Genomic DNA, 26,278 nt, shown 5'->3' on the forward strand with positions numbered 1-26,278 from the left:
AAAACCCTAAATGAAAATTTTCCTTCACATGGCGATCAATAATGTCATAAGGGATACTTTTTTACCGCAAAGAACTGTCTTAATAAGCGTTCTAAACCCCAGGTGGGGCCACCCACGCCCAATCCCACCAGCAGCAATATCATAAACACCATCAGTATCAGGTCAGAGTTAGCTTTATGCCGTTCATCCATGCTACAAATGAAGAAGCTATCTATGTTCTAGATGCCGTTCATCCAAGGGCATCAACGGCTCTGAAAAGGAAAAAAATTTGAGACTCATCTAAGAGATATGGAGTCCATCCATATCCATAGCAGCATTCATTGATGAACGGCATCAGGGTACTGAGCTCTGACGGCCTACCGTAACCTGATACGTTAGCATTTCATTTCATTTCATGAGGCACATCCAAATCAGCAAAGTCAATCACACATGGACCCCACAAAAAACACCCTGAGTGAGGGTCCCCACCCACCATGAGATTGGTAAGATCCCGAATACCAATACAAGAAATCCTTGCATCACACACGCATACCACCAAGTTCCAACGTCCCTAAAATTCGTTCGATCAATCACCAAATTTGGTAACAAAAAAAAGAAATCAAAGAAGACGAGAGAAACCTTCTTCTTCCTCCCTCGCAACAGCAAACGAGAATAGAATGGGTTCCCTACCGTGTTCTTCTTCCGACCCTCCCAACGCCAACGGGAAGAAGAAGGACCCCGGGCCGGCCCTCACCCTGGGCGGCCTCCGCGACCTCTTCCAGACCCAGAAGCGCTACCTCGACTTCTTCTTCCAGAACCTCGATATCACCCAGACCCACCTCTTCACCCGCACCCTCCTCGACGCCAGGGGCACCATCTTCTTCACAGGAGTCGGCAAGTCCGGCTTCGTCGCCCAGAAGATCTCGCAGACCCTCGTCTCCCTCGGCGTCAAGTCCGGCTTCCTCTCCCCAACCGACGCCCTCCACGGCGACATCGGCGCCCTCTCCCCCCACGACCACCTCGTGTTCTTCAGCAAGAGCGGAAACACCGACGAACTGCTCAGACTCCTCCCCTGCGCCAAGGCCAGGGGCGCCTTCCTCGTCGCCGTCACGTCGTCGCGGAGCAGCCTCCTGTCGAGCGCCTGCGATCTCAGCGTCTACCTCCCTCTGGAGAGGGAGCTCTGCCCTTTCGATCTCGCGCCGGTGACCTCCACGGCGATCCAGATGCTGTTTGGCGACACGGTGGCGATCGCGCTCATGAGCGCCAGGAGCTTGACGAGGGAGGAGTACTCCGCGAACCACCCGGCCGGCCGGATCGGGAAGAGTTTGATCTTTAAGGTCTGCTTTTTTTGGTTCGGGAATTGACGTTTTTTTTGTGTTTGATCTGCGAATGTGGGGGTTGTTTCTTTGATCTTTTAATGTGAAGGATTTCTATTGATGCTCTCTTTCTCTTTTCTTGGTGGGTTTTCCATTTTCGGTTTGATTTGTGAAGATCGTGGTTTTCGTTTCTCATTCGTTGCTTTTCCTTGATCCTTGAAATGTGGCATTGATTTGGTTTGCTTTTCTTGTTTGATTTGTGAAGGTGTATTTCTTTTTTTCTTTAGAAATTAGCTGATATGGAATTGTGTGTGTGTGTGTGTGTGTGTGTGTGTGTGTTTGTGGGCCTCTATTTTTCTTGGTGGGTAATCCGTTGCTATTTGTGAATTGCGGATTTTGTTTCACATTGTCTGCTTTCCCTTGATCCTTGAAATGCGGCATTGATTTTGATGGGTTTCCTGTTTGATCTGTGAGGGTATTGGATTTTTGAATCGTGTTTTTTGTTTTGCATTGCTGTTTCTTCTTGATCCTCGAAATGCAGCATTGATTTTGATGGGTTTCCTGTTTGATCTGTGAGGGTATTGGATTTGTGAATCGTGTTTTTTGTTTTGCATTGCAGTTTCTTCTTTATCCTCGAAATGCAGCATTGATTTTGATGGGTTTCCTCTTTGATTTGTGAGGGTATCTGATTTACAAATTGTGGTTCTCATTTAGCATTGCCTGTTTGTCCTTGATCCTTGAAATGCAGCATTGATTTTGATGGTTTCCTCTTTGATTTGTGAGGGTATCTGATTTACAAATTGCAGTTCTCATTTCGCATTGCCTGTTTTTCCTTGATCCTTGAAATGCAGCATTGATTTTGATGGGTTTCCTCTTTTAATTTTGAGGGTTTGTTTCTTTTGTCTTCAGTATTTAGCTGATCCTGGTGATTGCTAGTTGTGATCTGTGAGAGTTCTTAATGGGTTTAACGTTTGCTTTTTTAATACATGCTTTCCCTTTTTTCACGTTTGTCAGATCTGGGCCGCCACTATTTGTTATGTGCCCAATTCAGTAACGTATCAAAATTGAGATGACATATTTGATCTGTCAAAGACATTAGCAGTTTTTCATTTGCTGTTCGTGTGAATTTCTTCTTTTCATTAATTTGGCCTGGGTGGTCAAATTTTGTGTGCATCCAGTTGAGCTTAAAGCATAGTAGCCAATCTCTCTCTCGAGAATTTCTTGGCAATTTTTTCTTTTAAAGATGGGTTTTCTCGGGAAAATCTCAGAAAAATCTGATGTTTTTAGAAAATGAAAAAAATGCAGAGAAAATTAAAAAGAATATAAAAGAATAGGTTTATCAGTATTTTTCTTATTAATATAAAGAAAAAGTTTGAAAGTTTTTAAAAATAAAAGAAACATAGAATAATATATATATATATACTAAAAACAACAAATAAAATAAGAAAAAACTTTAAAATAGCATGATGTTATGGCGATATTTATGTTTTCAACATTTTGAAAATATTGCGATATTTTGAAGTTTTTATCAACTAGTAAAAAAATCCGAATTGCAATATTTTCAAAATATCGGTGATATTGGCAACTATGGCTTGAAGGCTAAGATTTAGATTGTTTTATTTTATTTTTGTAAAACTTTGGTTGTTAGGATTTCTTTCTTTTCCATTTATTCATCATGGTTTATTGTTTTCCTTTTGAAGATTTGACTTTGAAAACAAGGCAGGATCCATTTTGTCTCTTGCTCATGATTTGTCATTTGCAGTTTATCGTGGCTATGAAAGTTAATCTAGACTTAGCAATCTTGTTTCTTCTCAAGATGCATTGCTCATCTGGTTCTGGCTTGCCTTCAAAATATGGAATTTGAATGTGAGGTGCTTCCTTCTCCTAGTTTAGATATGCAATCTATCTAATATATAGTTCAGTATTATCTTCTTTATGTTTATTAAAAGCAGTTTATGTAGAATTGTCCAAGGATGACTGTGAACAGGGCCAAACTCATAGGCTTTCTCCTGGATTTTGTCCTAGCCTGTCATAAGATCTGTATGCTTTCTGGTCTGATTTGTAAGACGGAAGACTGGGCCTAACGCATCTGCAGCATTGTTTTGTGCCTTTAAAATTTTAATGGGCCAGGTCTGGGCCTGGGACCAGTTACAAAAGGTCCTATTTGGATCAACCTCAGCCTGGCCCAATTACAATCCACAATCTGCCTAAAATTAAAATGTGTCTTTTTCTTCAAACTTGCTTTGTTTCTTATGGAAATTTGTGCATGATTTAGTTCATTTTTATTGTTGGTTTTATGGTTTATGATCTTCAAATGCAATTTTATAAATTTTTGTATTCTCTTTTTATCTCCAATGATGAAGGTAATACTCATCCTGCTCATCACTTTTCTGTTTGATTACAAGTGAAATTGGTAGGTAGATGGTCTTTTCATCTTTCCTAAAGAAGCAGGTATAGATTTTCTTTCTTTCACTGTTTCTGATTTTGTTTTAAAATTTTATAGCATGGCATCAAAATATACTGTTTCTTGAAACTTCCAGATGAACTACTAGTGCATACTTGCACGTTGAAATTTTTGTCAATCCATTTGAACAACTCACCATGTTGCCTGCAAGCCTAGACTTATAAATTTGCTCTTTATCCCGGTGAAAGAAAACCCATGCAGGAAACACCAAATGGGTAACCAACTTCTGGAAATATTTCTTTGACTAGCCGTTCATTCTCTTATGTCTCAAGTTTGTGCCTTCTTGGGTTGGTGCATGTATCAGCATTCTGCTTTGATTGGCTTTTTATATCTTACACTTTACTCTGCCACCTCTGTGATTATTTTATGTTTTTTCTGGATTGTAGTATGTAAAGGTATGCCACTTACTGTTACTGCTTAGGTTGTTTTAGTTTATAACTTAGTTGAGACTTGGATTAGCTGGTGTGAGATTATCAAGCAAGCAAAAGTAGATTAAAAGGATTTATTTGTTTTTCTGATGTAAAGTTTAGTCCAGATGCAACCTCTCATATGAAGTTTTCAAATACATTTTTCTCTTATTTATGCTCTTGATAATGAATGGATTGCACTTCTTTTTTTAGTTCTATTGATGTAATTAAGGTGAATTTCCTATATGAATATTTATTTCTGCACTTGGGAATGCTTCTAGAGAAATTTATGCTTCACAATTAGCTCTGGCAGTGGCTCCAAATGTGAAGGTGGTGAGCCATGTAAAAATAACTGTGTTTTGGATATAGATGGTTCCAACCATAGTGACAAATATCGCGAGATTTATGAAAATCTCTCATTTTTTCATGAATTATTTGAAAGTTAAAAATGGCATTTTTTGCGATATTTACAAAATATCGCTATTTTTTCTTTTGTGACAATATCTCATAAAAATATCACGATATTTTATACATATCTCAATATATAAAAAACACACACACCTCTCCAGCTAAACATATAAACAATATGTCACAAGGGTTCCAACATACTCAAGATTCCAAGAAACATCATCCATATTGTTCACATAGCTTCTGGAACTGAAAGATTAATTGATTTGTTATATTTTAAAAAAAGTATTTGTTCCGTATGTGTGTATACACACACAAACAGTACTTTCTGGTAGTCCCATTGATTTTTAAGTCTTCATTGAAGGTTTTCTTGACTTGACCATAAAATTTCATGTCTCGTGTATATAGAGCATGTATATTAAGAAGTTTTAATGTGTATGCAGGTTTTCAAAAGCATGTAAACGTTATTGGTCCATAATGCACCAAACTTGACAATTAAAATTAAATTGTCATCGGAACAATTAGATCCAAAGTGTGTTGGGACAGTATACACAGACACAGTATTATAAAAGGATACAACCCACACATTTTCCTCAATTAAGAGAAGGTTGGGGGCAATACTGTAAAATATCAGTTGTTATTATAAAAGGATACAGCCCACACGTTTTCCTCGATTAAGAGAAGGTTGGGGGCAATACTCAGTTGTTATTATAAAAGGATACATCCCACATGTTTTCCTCGATTAAGAGATAAACGTTTTACAGAAAATACCTGTCCATCTTCTTCTTCTCTTCTTTCTTTGTTCTACGGTAGACTTAGGGCCAGAGTACCATGTATTTTCTACCACTTTGGAGTGTCTTGAAGCTCTTCCTACTTTTAAACATTTGAGGCATAAACTACTTATGAGATGTTTTTTATATATATACATATATGTATATATATACTTATATATATACATATATATAAGTATATATAGAGAGAGAGAGAGCACAAGTAGATACCTGTTAAAATGTAATATATATATAATATTATTATATATATATATATTTTATTTTTTATGTATTTTATATTATCTAGTTCATATAGAACTAGATAATATAGTTTGGTTAATTTCCAACCGGAACTTAACCAAACATCTAGTCGTTGGAACTAGTCCAACGGCTAGATTTCTAGCCGTTGGACTTGCTCTTGTATAAATAGGGGTGCAGCCCCTCTTGTAAAATTACCTCTTCAAATGCTTTTTAAGCATTTGTCTACTTCAATAAAGTTGCATTATTTATTTGTGGTTTTCCGCTTTTACCCTTTTATGGGTCTTGCTTAAAGTGTCTTTTAGACACTTCCTTTTGAGTGATCCGAGTGCATTCGTGGAAGATAACCATTTCATTACATGGTATCAGAGCCGCGGGATTATTAGATCTTGGAGAAAGGCTGCCTCGGTTTTTGTGCCCCTTGTGCAAAAGGTGTGTCATCACCTTGTTCTTGCAAAGTGTTTCGTCACTTAGAGAGAAGTGTTTTATCACTTCATTATCAACTTCAAATCGCATCATTTGGAGGGCTTCAACATCTTTGTATTGTATATCTTTCCCTTCTCCACTTCTTTTTTTGTTCTTTTCTTCTATCTTTCTCGTTTTCTCCTCTTGTTAACGATGGATGACAATGATAAAGTCATCATTATCCCCATGAAATTAAGTGACACAAATTATGTAACGTGGGCTTCAATCATGAAGCACCACATATGGGGTAAAGGCTTATGGGGGATTGTGGATGGTTCTGATTCGGAACCTAAACTATCCCTTACCAAGAAAGAGGGAGATAAGGAGGTCCCATTACCAGAAGAAGAGAAAATAAAGGCTTTAGCTTCCTATGAAAAAAGGTGGAAAGAGTGGAGAATGGGACATGCGAAAATAATGTCATGGCTTATCAATAGTGTTGACATTAAAAAGTGCTCTAGTCTTGCCAAATTTGATTATCGGCATGGGAATACCTTAAAAATATGTATTCCCTTAAAGATATTGCACATGTGTACAATCTTTAAGAGAAGGTTTGGATGATGACCCAAGGAGACAAATCAATTCAAGAATATTACAATGGGTTATCCGAACTTTGGGAAGAACTATCTCTTCTTGAGCCAAAATGGCACTGTGCCGAAGATATTGAACTTCGCCAAAAGCAACTCGATTCTGAACATTTCTACCAGTTTATAACTGGGTTAATGTCGAAATTTGAGTCCACCAAATCGGCCCTCCTTCACCGAGGAAAAGTTTCTTCTATTGTGAAAACTATTGAAGAATTAACGATGGAGGAAAATCGTCTCTGAAAAAGTTCATCTAAAGCTGATAATGATTCTGTCCTAGCAGTATCTAGGCCTGAGAATCATACTCGCGCTTATAGGTCACCCCCATTTTGGGAGGCAAAATGACGAGTTTGACAAAAGAAAAGTAATTTGTCATCACTGTCATAAATCGGGGCACTATAGGCCCCAATGTCCAAAGTTAAAAAGGAGAGATGAAAAGAAGGTTGCATCAGTTGAAGCTGAGCTAAAAGATCAAGATGCACCTGTTTTTATGGCTCAATTAATGGAGATCATTCAACCCCTTCTTCAAGGGGTATCCTCTTCCGCTGAAGCCTCAACTGGAGCAGCAGTCGCATCTGTATCCGGTTCAGGTAACTTTCCTTGGCTCTTAGATTCTGGTGCCTCATTTCATATGACCCCAAATTACAAATGTTTATCCGAATGTCTTAAAAATAACTCAAATATTTCAAAAGTCTTTACAGCAGATGGAACATCTCTCGATATAAAAGGAGTTTGATGTTTTGAAAAACCCAAAACTTTTTGTATTCCAAAAGTTAGATATATCCCAAAACTGAATTTAAACTTTTTATCTGTTTCTCTAATTTCTGATTATAGATGTAATATATCATTCTCTTCTGGTGGTTGCTGGATACAGGATCGTCAGTCAGGGAAGCTAATTGGGGAAGGCCATAGAGAAGGAGGGCTATATTACATAGACTTTTTGGAACTTCCAAAGAATGTATTTTGTTTAAATGTTAAGAAATTAGAAACAGACTATGGCACAAAAGACTTGGCCATCCTCGTATGTCTAAAATTCAATACTTTCCAAGTTTGAGAAAATTTTGTAAATCTGAAAATTTTGCTTGTAAAGACTTCATTCTTGGAAAAATGAAAAGATTATTGTTTTCTAGTAGAACCTTTGTTTCTACAAAACCTCTTGAGCTAATACATTCGGATGTTTGGGGACCCACACCAGTTATTTCTAAAGGCGGTTATGCATATTATGTCGTCTTTATTGATGATTTTTCTAGACATACCTGGATTTATTTTTTTAAACATAAATCTGAAGTTTTTGCTCACTTTTAAATCTTTCATAAAATGGTTACAAACAAATTTCAAAATAATATTTTCATCTTTCGCACCGATTCAGGGGGAGAATTTATGTTTGGAGAATTTAAAAATTATCTTAATTCATATGGCATTATTCATCAACGATCTTGCCCAAACACTCCTCAACAAAATGGTTTTGCGGAACACAAACATCGCCATGTTATGAAAATTACTCGGACTTTGTTAATAGCAAGTCAAGTGCCAAAAGGGGTTTGGGCTAAAGCTGCTCTAACTGCCACTTAGCTCTAATTGTCACTTATCTCATCAATAGAATGTCATCTTCTTCTTTAGAAAATATATCTCCAATTCAAAAACTCTATGATTTAGCTCCTGACTACTCCAGATTAAGAGTGTTTGGTGCATTAGAGAAGGCCAACACTTGGTTCATTCAAGACTTGCCACTTGGAAAGAAGCCTATAGGCTGTAGATGGGTCTACAAAGTCAAAACCAAAAGTGATGGGACCCTAGAAAGATATAAGGCCCGACTCGTGGCTAAAGGCTATGCTCAAGAGTATGGCATTGACTACAAAAAAACCTTTGCTTCTGTGGCCCGAACGATCACTGTTTGAACTGTAATTGCTTTAGCTTCTATCAAAAAATGGCCTATATTTTAAATGGACGTCAAAAATGCCTTTTTAAATGATAGTCTTATTGAAGAAGTATACATGGAAGCTCCGCCTGGTATCAGTCTTCCTAAGGGTAAAATTATTCGTCTTGAGAAGGCCCTTTATGACCTTAAACAGGCACCAAAAGCCTGGTATGATAAATTTAGTCATGTTATGACTGATATTGGATTTTGTTATTTATTAAGCAATCTGATACAGGTATCATCATTCTTCTTCTTTATGTGGATGATATGATCATCACTGGAGGTGACAAATAGGGGAGTAGCCAATATCAAAACTCTTCTTAAAACTCATTTTGAAATGCCTGACCTAGGACTTTTAAGATATTTCTTAGGAATAAAAGTTGCTTATTCCCCTTGTAGGTACTTAATATTTCAATCTAAATTCGCTTTTGATATTGTTTGCAGGTCTGGCATTACAAATGATAAGAAAGTTGACACTCCAAAAGTAGTAAATGTTAAAATGAAAATTGATGATGAAGAACGGCTAGAGGATCTCACTCCGTTTAGACAACTTGTTGGAGCACTTTCCTACCTTTCTATCACTCGACCAGACATTGCACATGTTCACACGGCTAGCCACTTTCAGCATGCTCCCACCTCCGTTCATATGGAAGCAGTTTTACGTAATATTAGATGTTTAAAGAGTTCTCTCTCATGCGGACTCTTCTTGTCTGCATCGTCGTCTTTAGATTTAATTGCTTATATTGATGCTGGCTGGGGAAGTGATCCTAATAATAGGCACTCAACCACTGGTTTCTGTGTGTTTTTAGGTGAATCTCTAATATCGTGGAGGTGCAAGAAGCAACAGAAGGTTTTCCTTTCCTCCACTGAAGCTGAATATAGAGTCATGACAACCACCACAATGGAAGTTATTTGGCTCAGGCGATTGCTCACTGATATGGGAGCTGAAGCAACACAAGCCTCACGAATGTATTGTGACAACAAGAGTGCAATCTACATCGCAAGCAACCAGACTTTCCATGAATGCATCAAACACATTGAGATGGATTGTCATTATGTCAGAGAGGAATACTTGCATGGCACCATTGATCTGCCATATGTTACATCAGAATACCAATTAGCAGATTTTTTTACCAAACCTCTCGCAGCTCCCAGATTTCACTTCCTTTTAGACAAACTTTTGCTTATTATACCATAAGTTTGAAGGGGGGTGTTAAAATGTAACATATATACATATATATATTATTATATATATTTTTTCTATTTTTTATGTATTTTATATTATCTAGTTCATATAGAACTAGATAATATAGTTTGGTTAAGTTCCAACCGAAACTTAACCAAACATCTAGTCGTTGGAACTAGTCCAACGGCTAGAAGTATGAGCTCTCCCTCTTGCTCTTGTATAAATAGGGGTGCAGCCCCTCTTGTAAAATTACTTCTTCAAATGTTTTTTAAGCATTTGTCTACTTTAATAAAGTTGCATTATTTATTTGTGGTTTTTCGCTTTTATCCTTTTATGGGTCTTGCTTAAAGTGTCTTTTAGACACTTCCTTTTGAGTGATCCGAGTGCATTCGTGGAAGATCACCATTTCATTACAATACCAAGAAATAACAAATATCTCATAGCAATTCATGTGTCTAAAAAGCAATAAAAGAACACTACTAAATCCTATGTAACCAGGACATGCCAAAACGGTCAGTGTACCCACATTGACACACATCGACATGAGTGAATACCGAACGTAGTGCGGGTATGTTGTGGGTCGGGTCCCGCACTGCGTCCAACCCCGACCCAAACCATTTTTTTTTGTTTGATGTCGGTGAAAGGCTAGGAGGAAGAAGAATAAAGAGGAAGAAGAAAAAGAAAGAGAAGGAAGAAGAAAAAAAAAAGAAAGAGGATGAGAAGAAGAAGAAGAAAAAGAAAGAGGAGAAGAAGGAAGAGGAAGACGAAACAGGAAGAGAAGAAGAAACCAAAAGAGGAAAAGGAAGAGAAGGAAGAAAAAAAAGGAGAAGAGGAGAGAGAGAGAGAGCATACCAGAATCTTCTTCTTCTTCCAATATACCTGAAAGAGAGAGGTGGTGGGGCTGGGTCCTCACTTGGCCCCCTCCTTCGTCGTCTTTGTCTTCTTGTTCTCTAGAGAGAGAGAGAGGAAAGGGGTTATGAAATACCCCTCTCCCTTTTATATTAAAATTTTCATTCCCCTCCCCCTTTTTTTCAAAAATTACATTTGCAAACTTTTTTTTATTTTTAATATAAACCTTAATATGGAGCCACATATGATCCAGACCCAAAGTCTTTCCTATCTCTCTATATAGCCATGTCCCTGTACCCTTTTTTTAAATTTGTCGTGTCGTACCCTCCATACCTGCACCCGTACCCAAGTGACAGACTAAATCGTATTTCTGTGCTTGACATGTTTTTGCCACATGTTACTAAAAGTTTTCTGGATAAGTAGGCTATGTCAAATTAGTGCAAATGTAGTAACAGTAGTTGGAATGGCTCATGACAAGGTAACTGAATAACTAATATGGAAATTATTGTTTCTTGCACTGCCCTCATGAAACTGGAGCCCATCATTCTTTTAGCTTCATCTGTCATCCATCTTCTGCAGAACCAGTGAAACTATGCAATTAGATTCGTACCATGTTTTTGTGTTTCTCAAGTATGGTATGATTGGACAATCATTATGTCTTAGCTATAGCAAACTGATGAAAATAACCCAAAACATATATGCAGGTTAAAGATATGATGAAGAAACCAGAGGATCTTCCCGTTTGTAAGGAAGGAGACCTAATCATGGACCAGCTTGTTGAGCTGACGAGCAAAGGATGTGGGTGCTTGCTTATCGTTGATGATGAGTATCACCTGATTGGAACATTCACTGATGGTGACCTGCGTCGCACTCTAAAAGCTAATGGTGAAGCCATCTTCAAGCTCCGTGTAGGAGATGTGTGTAACAGGTAAGGTTGCATAGCTTTCAATTTGTTGTTACATGCTTGCAGTCAATAATTCTTTGTGTGCTCAGATGTGTTCTTTCACGTAAATTTTGCTAGGAATCCAAGAACAATTGGTCCAGAAGCTATGGCAGTTGATGCAATGAAGAAGATGGAATCTCCACCTTCACCAGTGCAATTCTTGCCAGTTGTCAACGATCACAGTGTAGTGATCGGGATAGTGACCTTGCATGGCCTGGTCTCGGCAGGACTTTAAAATTTTTGTTATTCTGTTTGTTTTATATCCTTCTGCTATAATTCTTTGTACTATTGTTACTTCTATATCATATAAGGAGAGATTGTCTTACAATATGTCAAATTAAATATTTCATCCTGTTTAATTGTCATAAATTAGAACTGTTAATGTGTTTCTTGGAGCAACAACCGGATTTGGTATTCATACATGTCTTTAAAAGGATAACTATGCTTTCAGATGCATGATTGTTCTATACCTCAGGTATGTACGCAAACAAAATAGGTTTTTCAGTGCAAGGTGAGAAGCGAGGCCTGAATGCCCCTCTTGATGATTGCTGACATCCAAGCCCTAACCTAGAGATTGAGAATTCTCTTTCTTGATATTTCTCTAGATTGAGAATTCACCTTTCCATGAGAATCTAAATTATCCAAACACACCCTAAAACTTCTAGGCTATCCTGCTTAGAGGAACCCCCACAAAAGGGAGCCTATCCTGCCTCTTTTCTGCCAAACTGAACTTTTGTTATGGAGGGGCTCTCATTGGACGGCACCCCTCTGAATATTTCAAGCATCTTGGTTCGTGTTTTATCGTACATCTTCGAGGAGACGTGGTTTAAGTCTTCCAGTCTTCCTGATGCTGGAAAATATGCCGGAAAAGACCCACATAATTTAGTGGTGCAAGGTGGGCATTCCGGAGTTTGGATTTGGAAAACCATTGATTTTGTAGTTTGCAGTTTGCACTTAAAAGATGCACCATCTGCGCCCCAGATTGCTTACTGCATTTTTTACAACTTTCCTTTTCAGAACATTTCTGTCCATCTGTTGTGCAACTTAGAAACTAACGAGACCACGTGAGAAACATATACCAACTATTTAATAAGGTTACTATCACGTTGGCCTTAATCTTGTGAGAGGATGCGTATGTTCTCCCCTGATTTTCTACCAATTATCAGCAACAGCCTCCAGTCACAGTATGGAAGAAAGGCTACTAGCAGTTCAGCTATGTTGACAGGAATTAAGGCTCTCGTTGGAAGGTTGTAGTTAAAAAGATAAAACCAACATGGCAGCTGATCAGAGAGGATCTGGATTTAAAAAGTCAACAACACGATAAGCTTGAAATTCACTACTTAACATTGTTGAGGATGCAGGAGATTTTTAGATCCTCAAGAACATGATAGAAAACCATGCTGTCAAAAGCATTGATTACGGGTTCAAGGACCACATCTGGTTAGCAGGTTCTGAAGACCAACAGAGATGGTGCTTAGTCACGATCATGGTTACCATTGCAAGAAGCAAAGCACGACGCCAAGCAAGAAATGCTTAGACATGTGAAACGTGAAGCCTTTAAGATGTATGAAGGGAAATGAAGAAACAACGAAGGAAATGAGTAGGAACAACATAAAAATGTAGTTAAGATGTCTTTTATTTAAAATAAATATTACACTTTTTTATCAGAAGTATTCAATACATGCGTAAAACATAATTATAAAACAGTTTTTTTAACATTAAAAAACAGTGACAATGAATTCCTTTGTATTGGTAATATCTACTTGATATTATATCATTTTGTACATTTAGACCATGCTCGCTGCAGCTCATCATGAGTCAAAATGCTGCAACTGATTCTCAAAAAATCTTATGTTCCCAGCCCACAAAATTATGGTTAGAGAGAGAGAGATTACTACTGATCCTAACATCCATCAAGTGGAAGAAGATGCTTACCAAATCTGCCCTGTTGCCTTTCATGTATCTCTTCCTTGAGAGACTGAATGACCATGTCCCTATTCAAGCACAAATTTTCGTTGCTCAGTGCCTGATGTAAAGCATCAAGTTCTTTGTTGTTTGCCTTCTTGAACAGGCTCTTGAGGATGCACAGTACTGCTTCCAAGGCCTTGTTCTGCACAATGCCTTGTTGATTACCAGGCATCACCTTGATCTTGTTTTGATTATCCTCACAAGAACTTTCTGGAAGAGCTTTCACTGTATTTTGAACGCTTGGTCGACAGCTCCAATATTCCAGACATAGATGATCAGGGTCAAGAGCCTCTATTTTCTTTGACAATCAATGCCAAGACAAAAAGAAAATTTATTTTCTCCCCAAGACACCAAGCAATCATCAATATCAGAAAATAAATTCTAACAATTAAAGGTAGCATCATGATGAGAAACACTAACAATTTTGTCACCTCATTGCTATTCCAATGCAAATGATTTTCACAAAGATCGTAAAGCAGTCTGCAGCTTTCCTTTTGTGTCCATTTTTTCCTTTGACATAGAAATCATTCCAATATAAACGACTTCACAAAGATCTTCAAAGAGCATTCTCCTCTTTGTATGTACGTTGTGTTAATAGCAGTGTAAAGTGTTGTGTGTGTGTGTGTGTGTGAAAGAGAGAGAGAGAGAGAGAGAGAGAGGAAAATCATAATCTGTTGCACAATCACTGGCTTGGAAAAATAGAAAAAGCAATTACTTCATGGTTTATTACTTCCCAAAGAATATTTCAGATACAAGATGTGCTCTTTTTTCTTTTTTAACTTCAATAAAATGTGTTTATTTGGTTTTATAAGGAAAACACCATAACATATTTGATAATTAAAAAAACGAGTCTAGCAGTCAAGCTTTTTCTTACAAAATGGCAGCTCCTTTGGTTACCATGGAAAAGGGATTCAAAAGGAAAAAGAGACCTAGTAGAATTACAGCCAAACTTTTTTAAATTAAAACTCCAGATGAGCAGATCTACCTGAACAATAAATGACGACAAAAACCCAAACATTTCAAATCCATCAACTGATCCAAGAGGTTGTAGAGAGAGGTTTGGTCTCTCCTGTTTTTGTTGCCTCGCAATCTTCTGATTCACTTTGTCATGTACCATGTCCCAACATTTACTGGCAGAAACATGTATGAAGACTTCAGTGGGATAATCCTCCAGCATAACCTGATTTTCCAAATAAAAAGTTAGCCATAAAACACTAGTTAGATATCGTCAATAGCAGCATGAAAAAGCTCTCCAAATACACAGTATCCGTTGAATAATTTTGACATGCATGTTGTTGGATACAAACCAAGACCTTTTATCCTGTACCACTGCAAGATATCAAATGTACAAGGTGATTTTTAGAAGGGTTCATTCCATAACAAGGACAAACTTTGAATTTTATCAGAAATTTGCATTGAGATTCAACCATCACTTGAAATTTATCATGTAAAATGTTCTTATGAACGTCAACACCTCAATATCATGTTAACAGGCTTATCTTCTCTTATTAGGCATTGTTGTGAAATTCTGTAACAACGGAATCCATGACTGCAGAGAACACATCTATTATATTCTTAGCAGATAAAATATCTGTGAGTTTTCATATACGCTTACAGATGTTAGTCAATATAAAAGGACTTCTGTGGAACTTTGACGACCTAACTGCTAACAATTAAAATAAATTTCCCAATTCCCATTAATGCAGTAAACATTACAAAATAATGCAGTCAATAATACACATGCAGTACATCTCACTAGAAACCATTAGTAGATGTTAGTCAAGTGCCATCAAGGACAGGAGACCAAGTCCGTCAATGATCCAAACAAAAATAGCCACCCAAGAACATATCAAATAAGAAAAACATCTGCACTCAGCCTAACTTGACAAACTCCAGCTAAGCCAAAACCAGCTGTCCAATTAGAGCTAAGTTAATGATTCCTCACAAAAGAAAATAAGGTGTGAATATTCGAAGAAACTTCCCAACTATGTCACAGGGATTCGGCCAGACAGGTGCCGCACCCCCGTCGATGCGACGCGGGTGCGGCACCCGGTGTGGTCAACCCGACCCTGGGTGCGGTCAATGCACCCAGGGTCATTTTGGTCCATTTTTTGGAATTTTAAAAAAAATAAAAAATTGCCCTATGAAATGGGCTGCGGAAATTTATAAAAAAAAAAATCTTGGGAGGGGGGGGGGGCATGCCAGAGGGAACCCCCGGACCCCCCTTCTCTCTCTCTCTCTCTCTCTCTCTCTCTCTCTCTATATATATATATATATATATATATATATATTTTTTTTTTTTTTTTTTTTTTGCCGCACCCTCGCACCCAAGGTTTTTGAAAGTGCCACACCCCCTCACCCGCACCCATGTGACATAGTTCAACTTTTTTTTAGTTAGCAACAAGTCAACAGTTAGTCATCAGTTTTCTGAAATGGTCAGAAGAGTTTCTGTCTAACCACCAAACTGCCGAAGAACATTCATTCAGGTGTGACAATCAAGCTACCAAATAAGTTTGCAGATAGAAAAATGTCTCTAAAGACTCCTACTGATACTTTATTCAAGCATATGTAGAATATGAAAGGCACGTTATTAATTTGTAAACAGATAGGTTTGACTCGCATATCTGATGACAGTGAGTTATATCCCCTTGTATTTGAAAATCCGTTCTTCCTTATAAATTTGAATGGGTATGATTTTAGTCAGCCAAATTCATAATTGACAAATTTATGAAGCTATGTGGAAATGACTTATATGAGATATTTGCACACACACACACACACACACACACACACACACACACACACACACATATATATATATATATATATTTTGCACACACACATACACAAACATATGTAACAACTATCACCAATAATTCGATTGTGGTAAATTCAGAAAACAATAAAAATCACAATGAAATCACAATAAATTCGAATATTGCTTTTTTAACACATTGAGCTAATATTGCTATTGTAAAGATATTTTAATGTTCTATTTTTCTTTTTCCATCATTTATGTACATATTCATATTTTTTACATTTTTAAATTTTCTTGCTATTTTCCCAAAAATAAATGTTCAGTTTATCGTGAGATTTTCCATTGCTGAGAAACTTCCAATTTGAGATCTGTGACCACCGCACAACTCATCAAGAAACATGGAGCAGAACAGAAAGTTACTCTGAAGAGTGGCACGGCATGCCCAGCATCAAGGATTTCTGAGACATAGTAACACATTTGTGTTGGATCAACAACACTTAAGTATCTAACCCGGCTTCTGAATCCTATTAAACAAAATAGAAACAAAAAGTTCAGTGGAATAGAACTGCCTAAAAGTATAACATATAAAGTCCATCTCTGAGACAACGCACCCTTAGGAAATATTGCCTGCCTGCTACACCATGCCTTTTCAGGGACCACAAGTCCAAAATCTAGTGCCTCTACAATGCGGCTGAACCTCCTTACAATTTTTGCAATGTGGGGACCTCTTTGGCAGTTTCCACCCGAATTTTGTATCATACTAGATCGAGTTGAAACTGAGGACTGCATGCAGGATCCATTTTTCATCTGTATGGAGTTGAAATCAGATAAAACAGTATCATCTTTGTGCACATTGCTTGGGTTCCCAGAGGGATCCGACAACAAATGCTGAGGGCAGTTCCCATTGCTACCTCTATTATCAAGATGCTGTTTATTATGGGTTTTTTCTGATGACAAATCTTGAATATTACCTGAAGAACTCAAATTACTCATGCATCTTTCATCTCTTCCAAGGGCACTTATGGCCTCTACAGACATAGCAAGCTGTTTAGTTTCCTCATTGACCATACTTGATTCATCAGTCTTCAGGATTCCAGAAGCTTGGTCTTTCTGACAACCTCTGCCAGCAGTTTCTTTGTCAACTTCCATAGATCTTTCTGAAACCTTCATATGCATTGTTGTGGACCCTTCCACTTTCACCCCAATCAGTGATTGACATCCATCTTCAGCCCGATCATTATCATCATCATCACTAAGATAAATAATATTTTTGTGGGATGTGCTTGCGCTAGATTTTTTCCTTTCTGAATTTCTCAATCTGCTGTTATCAGCAACTTGCAATGGGCTTTGTTGTAATTGAACAGAAGAGTTTTCACGGAACTCAGCATAGGACGTGTGTTCTGATGGAAACTGGCCAGAAAAGGATTGCACTGGTGGCTTCAAGACTGAGCACCCGTTACTAAACTGCAACTTTTGGGTTCTTAATTTGAATTGGTCACTTGGTCCATGATTGCCATGGTCAGAAAAAGTTAGACCATCTTTTATTTTTGTTTTGCCAAAAGAGACTGGCTGTGCAAGAGGCCTGTTTGTTTCCAACTGCAGATCAGGAACATTAGCAGCACTTCTCAGTGTTTCATCTAGTGGCATTTGTTCTTTTGGTTTAGTCTCTTCTAAGGAGGAATTGCAAACCAATGCACATTTCTTCTCAGACCCCTGAAATCTCTCCTCCTTTGCAACATGTGAACTCAAAGAGAGTCCTAGATCCAATTTTGCCCATCTATGTATTGCACTCAATTTCTCCCCCAATGCTTCAATGCATAGGTCAAGTTCACTTAATTCATAACGAAGAAGAAAAAATATTGTACTACAATCACAGGAACAAAGTTGTTTTGCATGATTTAAGCATGCAAATGCTTCTGGAGAACAGTCACAACCAACTGCAGAGAGATGCAAATCATAAAAGCATATGACACACTCCCTCTCAATGGTAGCATCAAAGCTCATGTCCATTTTCCTATTCTGTGAAGGATTGCAGAAAAATTTCCTTCTGGCATGCTCTATGTCAACACGTGTCTGAAGAAAAAATATTCAATAGTAAATCTCAATTCAGTTTATGCCCAAAAGAGAGAACAATCAAATTTTCCTGTCAAGTAAGAATAATATTCTTAAGAACTTGCCTTCAATGACATTGTCAAAATTCCATCCTTTCCGCATACATCTTGCCATCGTAAATTGTCAGGTGTGTCTTTTCTCAGAAGGTGGAGCTCCCAAAGTGCTCTTACAGCTTCTCGTGCTGCCCCTAGTAACAACTTGTCATGAGACAGAGATGCTTTACGATGTTGCTGACAATAAAGTTCCACAGCACTCTGTCCATGTGGCAACCAGTCAACAGGAGCAACATTCACTGACTCAGCACAATTGAATCCACAGTTAAAACCAGAATGATAAGCACGAGGGAATGTGAGAACAAACTCCCCAGACTGTTGAACACATCGATAAACAGGTACACCTTCTGACTTCAAAATCATCGGTGAGAGTTGAGTGACCTGTTCAAGGCAATAATAATTAATAGGGAAAATTTCAAAACTGCACCTAAAGAATCAGCAATAGTAAAAAACACACCTAAGTTTTGAAAAAGTTTAAACACGCCTAAACTTTGAGATGATTAATTTGAGATTCATAACAATAAGATCATGCTGCCCACCCTGGCCACACTTCACTACCTACATAAGGGCATTCAACAACATTACCCACAGAGAGAGAGAGAAGAAGAAGAAGAAGAGACATCTTTAGAACTGGGTATGATGGGTCAATAGAAAAACAGCAAACCAGGCATCAGATTATCAAAATATTTTGTCATTGAACTTGTGATATCTGCAAGTTATTAGGATTTCCTTGGTCATTGTGTTCCACAGAAACCTAAAGGAAGAAGAATATCTCATATCTTCTTGATTCAGAGAGAGAGTTGTGGGTGTCGTAAGGGACAGAGAGAACAGTCTTTGCTGGATGTTGTAATGGATGAGAGCAGTGGGAAGATGGGACAGTGGAAAAACCAAGGTTGGCTTGTTAGCTCAACGTGGGTTAGTAATAACCCAAGTTAAATGGATGGAAGTGTGCTTTTAATTAACGGTTCAAAAAGTTAGGTGTGTTTTTAACAATCTCCAAAAGTTAGGTGTGTTTTTGGTTATTGCTCAAACATTTGGTGTGTGTTTTAAATTTTTCCTAATTAAATAAATATATAATTTTACCAATGAAAAAGGCATATTTTTTAAATACATTAGGCATATAGCAACCTAAGCATCACTCTCCTTGAATGGATTAGATCTTAAATCTTAAGACCCGAGGATTTCAAATTAGAGGATTATTGGCCCAACCTTCCCTTGTTGGGCCAAAGATCCCATATTTTGGGTTTAAAAGGGACCTTAGATCCCTGAAAATGCAGGTAATTGATACCCACATTTGAATTTCTTAGAGCTCTGTCAGGCCCCCAAGCAGCAATCCAACCTTGGATCAATGATCGTAGGCATTCAAACATGGCCTATATGTGTCCAATAATAGAAGTCAGTCATGACATGATTCTAAGTTTCTAACTAGAATGTCTTGCAGTCACTGTAAGAACTCAACAAATTATCTGCTAGTATTCTTTGGTGGAGTAAGTCTTGTCTAGAATAAATTCCCTGGAAAAAGGATGACAATATTTGTGTTGCACTCACGATAATGAAGGGAATGTTTGTAATTTTACCATAGGGCATCCCACCATGGGACATTGATGTAATTAAGAGATTTGTTTTTTATTCTTCGTATCCTACCGTATTAGGGTTCTCATAAATATATTCAATAAGGTCGTGAGGTGCAGCCCTTCACCAAGAAAGAAAATCAAGGGTTAACCGTCTCTCTCTCTCTCTCTGCTGGTACAGATTTGGGGCTGTGTTTACATGGTATCAGAGCAATGAATTTTCGGGGCCTTTGTTGATTTCGGTGCCGATTTAAGGTAAATCTTCTTCTCTATTCTTTCCTTCATGCTTCTCTATATATTTCTTCTTCCTTCTTTCTTTGCTTCTCTTTCCTTGGTATTGTCAGTATTTTATTTTACCTATTTCTCTCTTTCTTCCTCAAGATTTCTTTTAAAACCTCTCTCCATCATTTAAAACTCCATTGTTTAGGAATCCTCCCCATCTGTTTCCCTAGATACGTTATCCTCTCTCTTTTCTTATTTTTCTGCCAATTCTTACATCTGGTTGTTATAGGGTCAATTTCTTGGCTGATGTCACCTCCTTGGGAACCATGCTAGCCATATTGGAAATTGTGCCAGCCATAATATTCTTATTTCTCACCTATTGACGTCCAAGATCTGGTTTAAACGAGACTTTATTAGTAGTCAGACTAAAAAAAAACTGAGACCGTACTTTTGCTGGTCTGTGCTATGGCGTCATCTTCTTCAAATTCAGTTCCTACATCTGTTACTCTTTCCTTTCCCAATGTTAATCTCAAGTTAACCTCTTCTATCTACATTGTTTGGAAGGGGGTTGTTTTTCCCTATATTCGGCACATGAAATTAGCAGGTTACATTGATGGTACCGTGAAGGCACCTCCCGAATTTATCACCATGGAGTAATCTGACGGAGAGAACAAGAAACGGAAGGTGATAACACAAAATCCAGCCTATGATGATTGGCTATCCAAGGATCAGGGTCTCTTGGGATGGATCAATTCCACCATTTTCGAAGATATTTTAGCACAAGTTGTTGATTTGTCTACTGCCCAAGAAGTATGAGATGAACTATTGAACTGTTATGCCCAACAGTCCCAAGCCAATGCATTACACCTCAAGAGTGAATTGATTGAATCTAACAAGGGGGAGCAGTTAAACAAGATTAAAAGCCTAAAAGACCAGTTTGCTATGATCAGACAACCCGTAGTAGATTCAGACAAGGTATTATATGCTTTACATGGTCTTGGAGAAGGGTATGAGTCATTCATTACTGGAGCTTCCTCTTTGTCTCCAAAGCCAACGTTTTCCCAGTTGAGACCCATGGTACACCACAAAGCCATGTTTCCGAACAAACCCAGCAGCAACACAAATACAAGTCAGAATGTTGGCCATAATGTTTTATATGCAGGAAATAATTTTAATAATGGCCAAGGAGGAAGAGGTGGAAGAGGACGTGGTAGCAGCGGTCGTTACAACAATTATAACGGCTGAGGTCGTGACAGAGGAAGAGGCTACAGTGGAGGTTATAGTGGTTATAATAACTATAACCATAATGCTGGTTTTGGCAATTTTCAGCAGCATGGTGGGCATGGACTTCTTCCCACGTCGAACCAAACATATGGAAATAACTATAATAGATCCAATGTAGGCTATGGGAATAGCTATGGGGTGATGTCATGTAATTTGTGTGGTGGTCAGAATCATCTTGCGGAGTATTGTCATGAGAAAGGAGGAAGAAATAATGTTGGAAATATGGCTATGTATAACTCATATTTTCAAGGAGAAAGGACGGCTGTCAATGAGGATGTTGGCAACACTAATAACATAACTCATCATAGTTTTAAAACCCAGTTACTCGTCACTCTGCTCATCCATGATTGACTCGTGACTCGGCCGGGTCATGTTAACTTTATATTTTTTATAAAATATGTGAATGTATGTATATACTATGTATATTTTTTAGTATATTACTAATAGATTATATATAATATGCATTATATGATATTTTTATAATATGTTTAATGTATGATTTTATTAGTATATGTAATTATGTGTAACCATCTTTTTATGTATAATATATATATATATATATATATATATATGACTCAGCCAAGTCATGAGTTGACTTGGCTGAGTCATGCTAAAACTCGGCTGACTCGGCCAAATCAGCCCATGACTCGGCTGAGTTTTGTTCATTTCTGGGCCATTCATTGGTTTGACCCAGTAAATGACTGAGTCAAACCGAGTCACTAGGTTGACTCAGCGAGTTTTTAAACTATGCACTCAGTATTTCGAAAATATGTCCTTGAGTTCTCCATCTGAAGCACATGCATGGTTTGTTGATAGTGGGGCTGCCAGTCACATTACCAAAAATTCAAGTATTCTCTTTTTCATTCTCTTGCCAAAAATTTAGGAAGCCTTGAAGTGCATCATGAGGTATGTTAAAGGGTCTCTAACCATGGGCTGCTATATTATAAGAATGATCCTAGGAACTTGTGTATTCATCATGTTATAGGGTATTCTGATGTGATTGGGCTGGTGACCCAGATCAAAGAAGGCTTGTGACAGGATATTGTGTTTATTTGGTAAGGAATTTGGTATCCTGGAAGAGTAGAAAGCAAAAGGGTATAGTCAGGTCTAGTACTGAGGCTGAATATAGAGCCTTGGGCAGCTTAGTTGCTGAAATATCATGTGCCAAAGATTTCTTAAAGGTGCTAAAATTGAGAGTATCAAGATCAGTTTTATATTGTGATAATAAAAGTGTCATTGCACTTGCAACAAACCTAGTCCTTCATGATAGATCAAAGCACTTTCAGATTGATTATCACTTCGTCAGAGACAAGATTGAATCCAAAGAAATGGAAACAAGGTTTATTGATTCAGATCAGCAGGTAGCAGATATATTTACCAAAGGACTGTCAAGGGACAAACACAAATATTTGAAGAACAAGTTATCTATGTCTGATGACATATAGAACTGAAGACGTGTTCCAAAGGCAGAAACACCATCCAAGTTAGAAGAGTATTTATGAAGGGCATGTTTGTAATTTTACCATAGGGCATCCCACCATGGGACATTGATGTAATTAAGAGATTTGTTTTGTATTCTTTGTATCCTACCCTATCAGGATTTTCATATATATATATATATATATATATATATATATATATATATATATATATATATATAGAGAGAGAGAGAGAGAGAGTCGTCAGGTGCAGCCCTTCACCAAGAAAGAAAATCAAGGGTTAACTGTTTCTCTCTCTCTTCATCCAAGTTAGAAGAGTATTTATGAAGGGCATGTTTGTAATTTTACCATAGGACATCCCACCATGGGACATTGATGTAATTAAGAGATTTGTTTTGTATTCTTTGTATCCTACCCTATTAGGGTTCTCATACATACATATATATATATATATATATATATATATATATATATTCAATAAAGTCGTGAGGTGCACCCCTTCACCAAGAAAGAAAATCAAGGGTTAACTCTCTCTCTCTCTCTCTCTCTCTCTCTCTCTCTCTCTCTCTCTCTCTCTCTCTCTCTCTCTGCTGGTACAGATTTGGAGCTGTGTTTACACAAGGTTCAACCTCAAAGAAGAGAAAAAACACACACCTATTGCACAAATCTTTTTGAAGTTGGAATTGCATAACAAGCAAAATAGGGGGAAAAATACTCACAAGCTTATGAAGCAAGTCAGGCTGTTCTTCAAATAAATCAGGCAGATGCTTCTTCATGGCTGCCTCCAATTTCAAAGCATGACTTCCTGGGACACCATACCACAATTTTGGAGCACCATAATGCATGTAGTTCAATGAGTAAAGATGATGATCCTCAACATGCTGCAGCACGAGAAGAATTAAAAGGTAAATAAGCAAGGCTTCTCATGCAGTGAAAAGGCATTATGTATTTGCATCCAAAATCTTGCATCATAACTCCAAGGTCAGTTAGGTTGATATATGAATGTGATATGAAAATGGCATGTGGGAGATGAGTGAAATATTTTGGATGTCCATAGCATTAGAAGAACTCCTTGCTACATAATAAAAAGGGCCTATTAAATCATAACTCACCCAACAAAATGATGAAAAGCACATCCCTATATACAGCCATGGCACTAGAACACCAGAAATATCATCCTTCTCAAAAGACAGCAGAGATCCTGCCAGCCTTGGGAAGTTATTTAAATTCCAACCTGATCTCACATACATATCTAATTCATTGTTCCCAGAATCAGAGGATGTTTTAGGAAACCCACTGCCAAATGCTCCAGTATCCAAATCAGCCCCATAAAGTACCTACAAAAGGAAGGCTATAGGTCTAGATTACATCCAAGAAAATTCTGCAGAGACAAGAAGGATTAAACTTTGTTACCACAATCTCTTCGGATGGATTCTCAACCATCCGCCAGTATTCACCCTCAATATCTTCCACAGATGGTTCTTGTTGATGTTTAGCCTCATCCTGGCTTGAGCTCGACTGTGGACTTGTATCCTTCAGTCCAAAGTACTGCTCAATAAAACCATCTGCATACTTCTGAAATGACTCCACAGTGAACTCTGGGCCAGGTAGAAATCCAAACCCCTCATCCTCATTAATGCCTTCATGCATGTGCGAGGTACCTGGATCATTAGGCCTGCATGATATCCCCATTTTCAAGCATCTTCTCCTTTTCTTCTTAATATGGGCAATGCTTCTGGGTTTTTTCCTCATAGGTTCTCGATTTTGAAGCTTATCAAGCTGTTGAATTTGTGTAGCAAATTTAGCATTTTCCCATATATGCTTTTGCTTAAGGTATGGTGGTTTCCATGAAGGAGGAGGGACAATCCGGCAAATTCCATATGGTTCTGCTGTCTGTCGTATACTTGCAATGTACTTCAGAGGATCTTTAAACTCCTGGACAAAGGTAACCATAAACAAACCTTCAGAAATAAACTTCATCATATCCATAGCAAACTCAGATTCATATTCAGATGAGCTGAGCGTGCAGAAATGCAAATTAAAAACAACAATGACCTCTTCATTTGGGTAGAATACGGGAGCTTCATTTATTGCCTGCCTGTGTGCATCTTCTGGATGCCATTTTGCTACCACCTGTTAATTAACAAACTCCATAAAGATAGCAAAGATCACCACGCAAAAATCCAAGCATCACATGCATTTTCAAAAACTCAACCTTTTGGCAGTTGTTACAATTTGAACACCCACGAGTAATACCTTTTGGTAGAGGTAGCTTTGAAGAGTGTTTCTGAAAAAATAAAAAAGATAAAGATAAAGCCCTACTTGTTACAATAACTGATAATCATGGTACTGTAAGATCTTATAACTTCCATAGCAAGAGATAACAAGGTGCAAGATGCTTACCAGATCAATTGGTTCCATGTCAGATTCCTCATCTGAGATCACATTAAACATCCCGTAGTTTATCCAAGGCCTACGCCTAAGACACTTTCTGAACTTTACATCATCACTAGTACTACATTCAGTATCCATACCTGCCTGCTCTACAAAAGATGTATCCACCAGAGACACATAATTCATTTCAACATCACTATGAATCTTTTTCAAGGTGAATGATGTAAGTGATAAGAAACCATGTGGAGAAAAAGGCCTCACAGATTCTCCTTTACTAATGTGAGGTCATGTGCATCCTGTAGCCATCATAACTGAAAATCCAACAAAGACAAATATGATTATTACATAAACAAGTAACAAAGACAAATATCTGTAGAAAAATCCTACGCCTTAGTGACTTATGTCAGTAGAAAAATCTCTATAACTATGCGATAATTAAAATAAAATTAACCCAAAGAGCTGTTCATCAGTTCACATTTGTTCAATAGTTAATGGTTCAAATTAAGTATTGAATGGTTGTGATTGCAAATTTCTTCTTTATTTTATTTCTCTTTTAACACAATCAAAGGCCAAGGAATGCAGCAACAAACCTGTTTCATATCCATAGGCATAAATAGTCGCTGGTGCCAGAGCTTTCAATTAATAAGTTATTTAATAACCCAGTATTTAGTTAATTAATATCCAGAACATACACAATACTTCTATTGAAAGAGTTTAGTTCAAACTGCCTGCACCCTTACCCACCACAAAATGGAATGCCTACAACTATCATTCTTACAATAAAAATATTCTAAAAAACAGTTCTATTATTGAAACAATGGGTTCTAGTGATCAACAGATCCAAAGCCACTATAGGACCATCACACACTTCTACTTGTGACAGCACTAAGATTGAACATGATTTTTGCAATCACAACCTAATAAACTCAAGGC

At 37.6% G+C, this 26,278-nt stretch overlaps 2 protein-coding genes across 2 annotated transcripts; one reads left to right on the forward strand and one right to left on the reverse strand.

Moving 5' to 3' along the window:
- The first annotated feature begins 533 nt into the window (after positions 1 to 533).
- SETH3 (Sugar isomerase (SIS) family protein) lies at positions 534 to 11,872 on the forward strand. The gene is made up of 3 exons (XM_089991740.1): positions 534 to 1,316; positions 11,306 to 11,529; positions 11,623 to 11,872. Exons 1-3 carry the CDS (start codon positions 657 to 659, stop codon positions 11,777 to 11,779), a joined length of 1,041 nt encoding a protein of 346 aa, XP_089847866.1. The 5' UTR covers positions 534 to 656; the 3' UTR covers positions 11,780 to 11,872.
- Positions 11,873 to 13,447: 1,575 nt separating this feature from the next.
- Positions 13,448 to 25,656, reverse strand: LOC149813961 (putative lysine-specific demethylase JMJ16). Its single transcript, XM_089991237.1, has 11 exons — positions 25,355 to 25,656; positions 25,167 to 25,238; positions 25,007 to 25,084; positions 24,365 to 24,886; positions 24,064 to 24,288; positions 23,671 to 23,832; positions 18,448 to 18,816; positions 16,882 to 18,343; positions 16,691 to 16,794; positions 14,498 to 14,692; positions 13,448 to 13,810 (listed from the first exon to the last, which is right to left on the reverse strand). The coding sequence occupies exons 1-11, from the start codon at positions 25,529 to 25,531 to the stop codon at positions 13,448 to 13,450; spliced, it is 3,729 nt and encodes a 1,242-aa protein (XP_089847363.1). The 5' UTR covers positions 25,532 to 25,656.
- Between the last annotated feature and the right edge of the window lie 622 nt (positions 25,657 to 26,278).

This window comes from Nuphar pumila, chromosome 16 (assembly GCF_984573655.1).
Source record: "Nuphar pumila chromosome 16, dmNupPumi1.hap1.1, whole genome shotgun sequence".
NCBI lineage: Eukaryota > Viridiplantae > Streptophyta > Magnoliopsida > Nymphaeales > Nymphaeaceae > Nuphar > Nuphar pumila.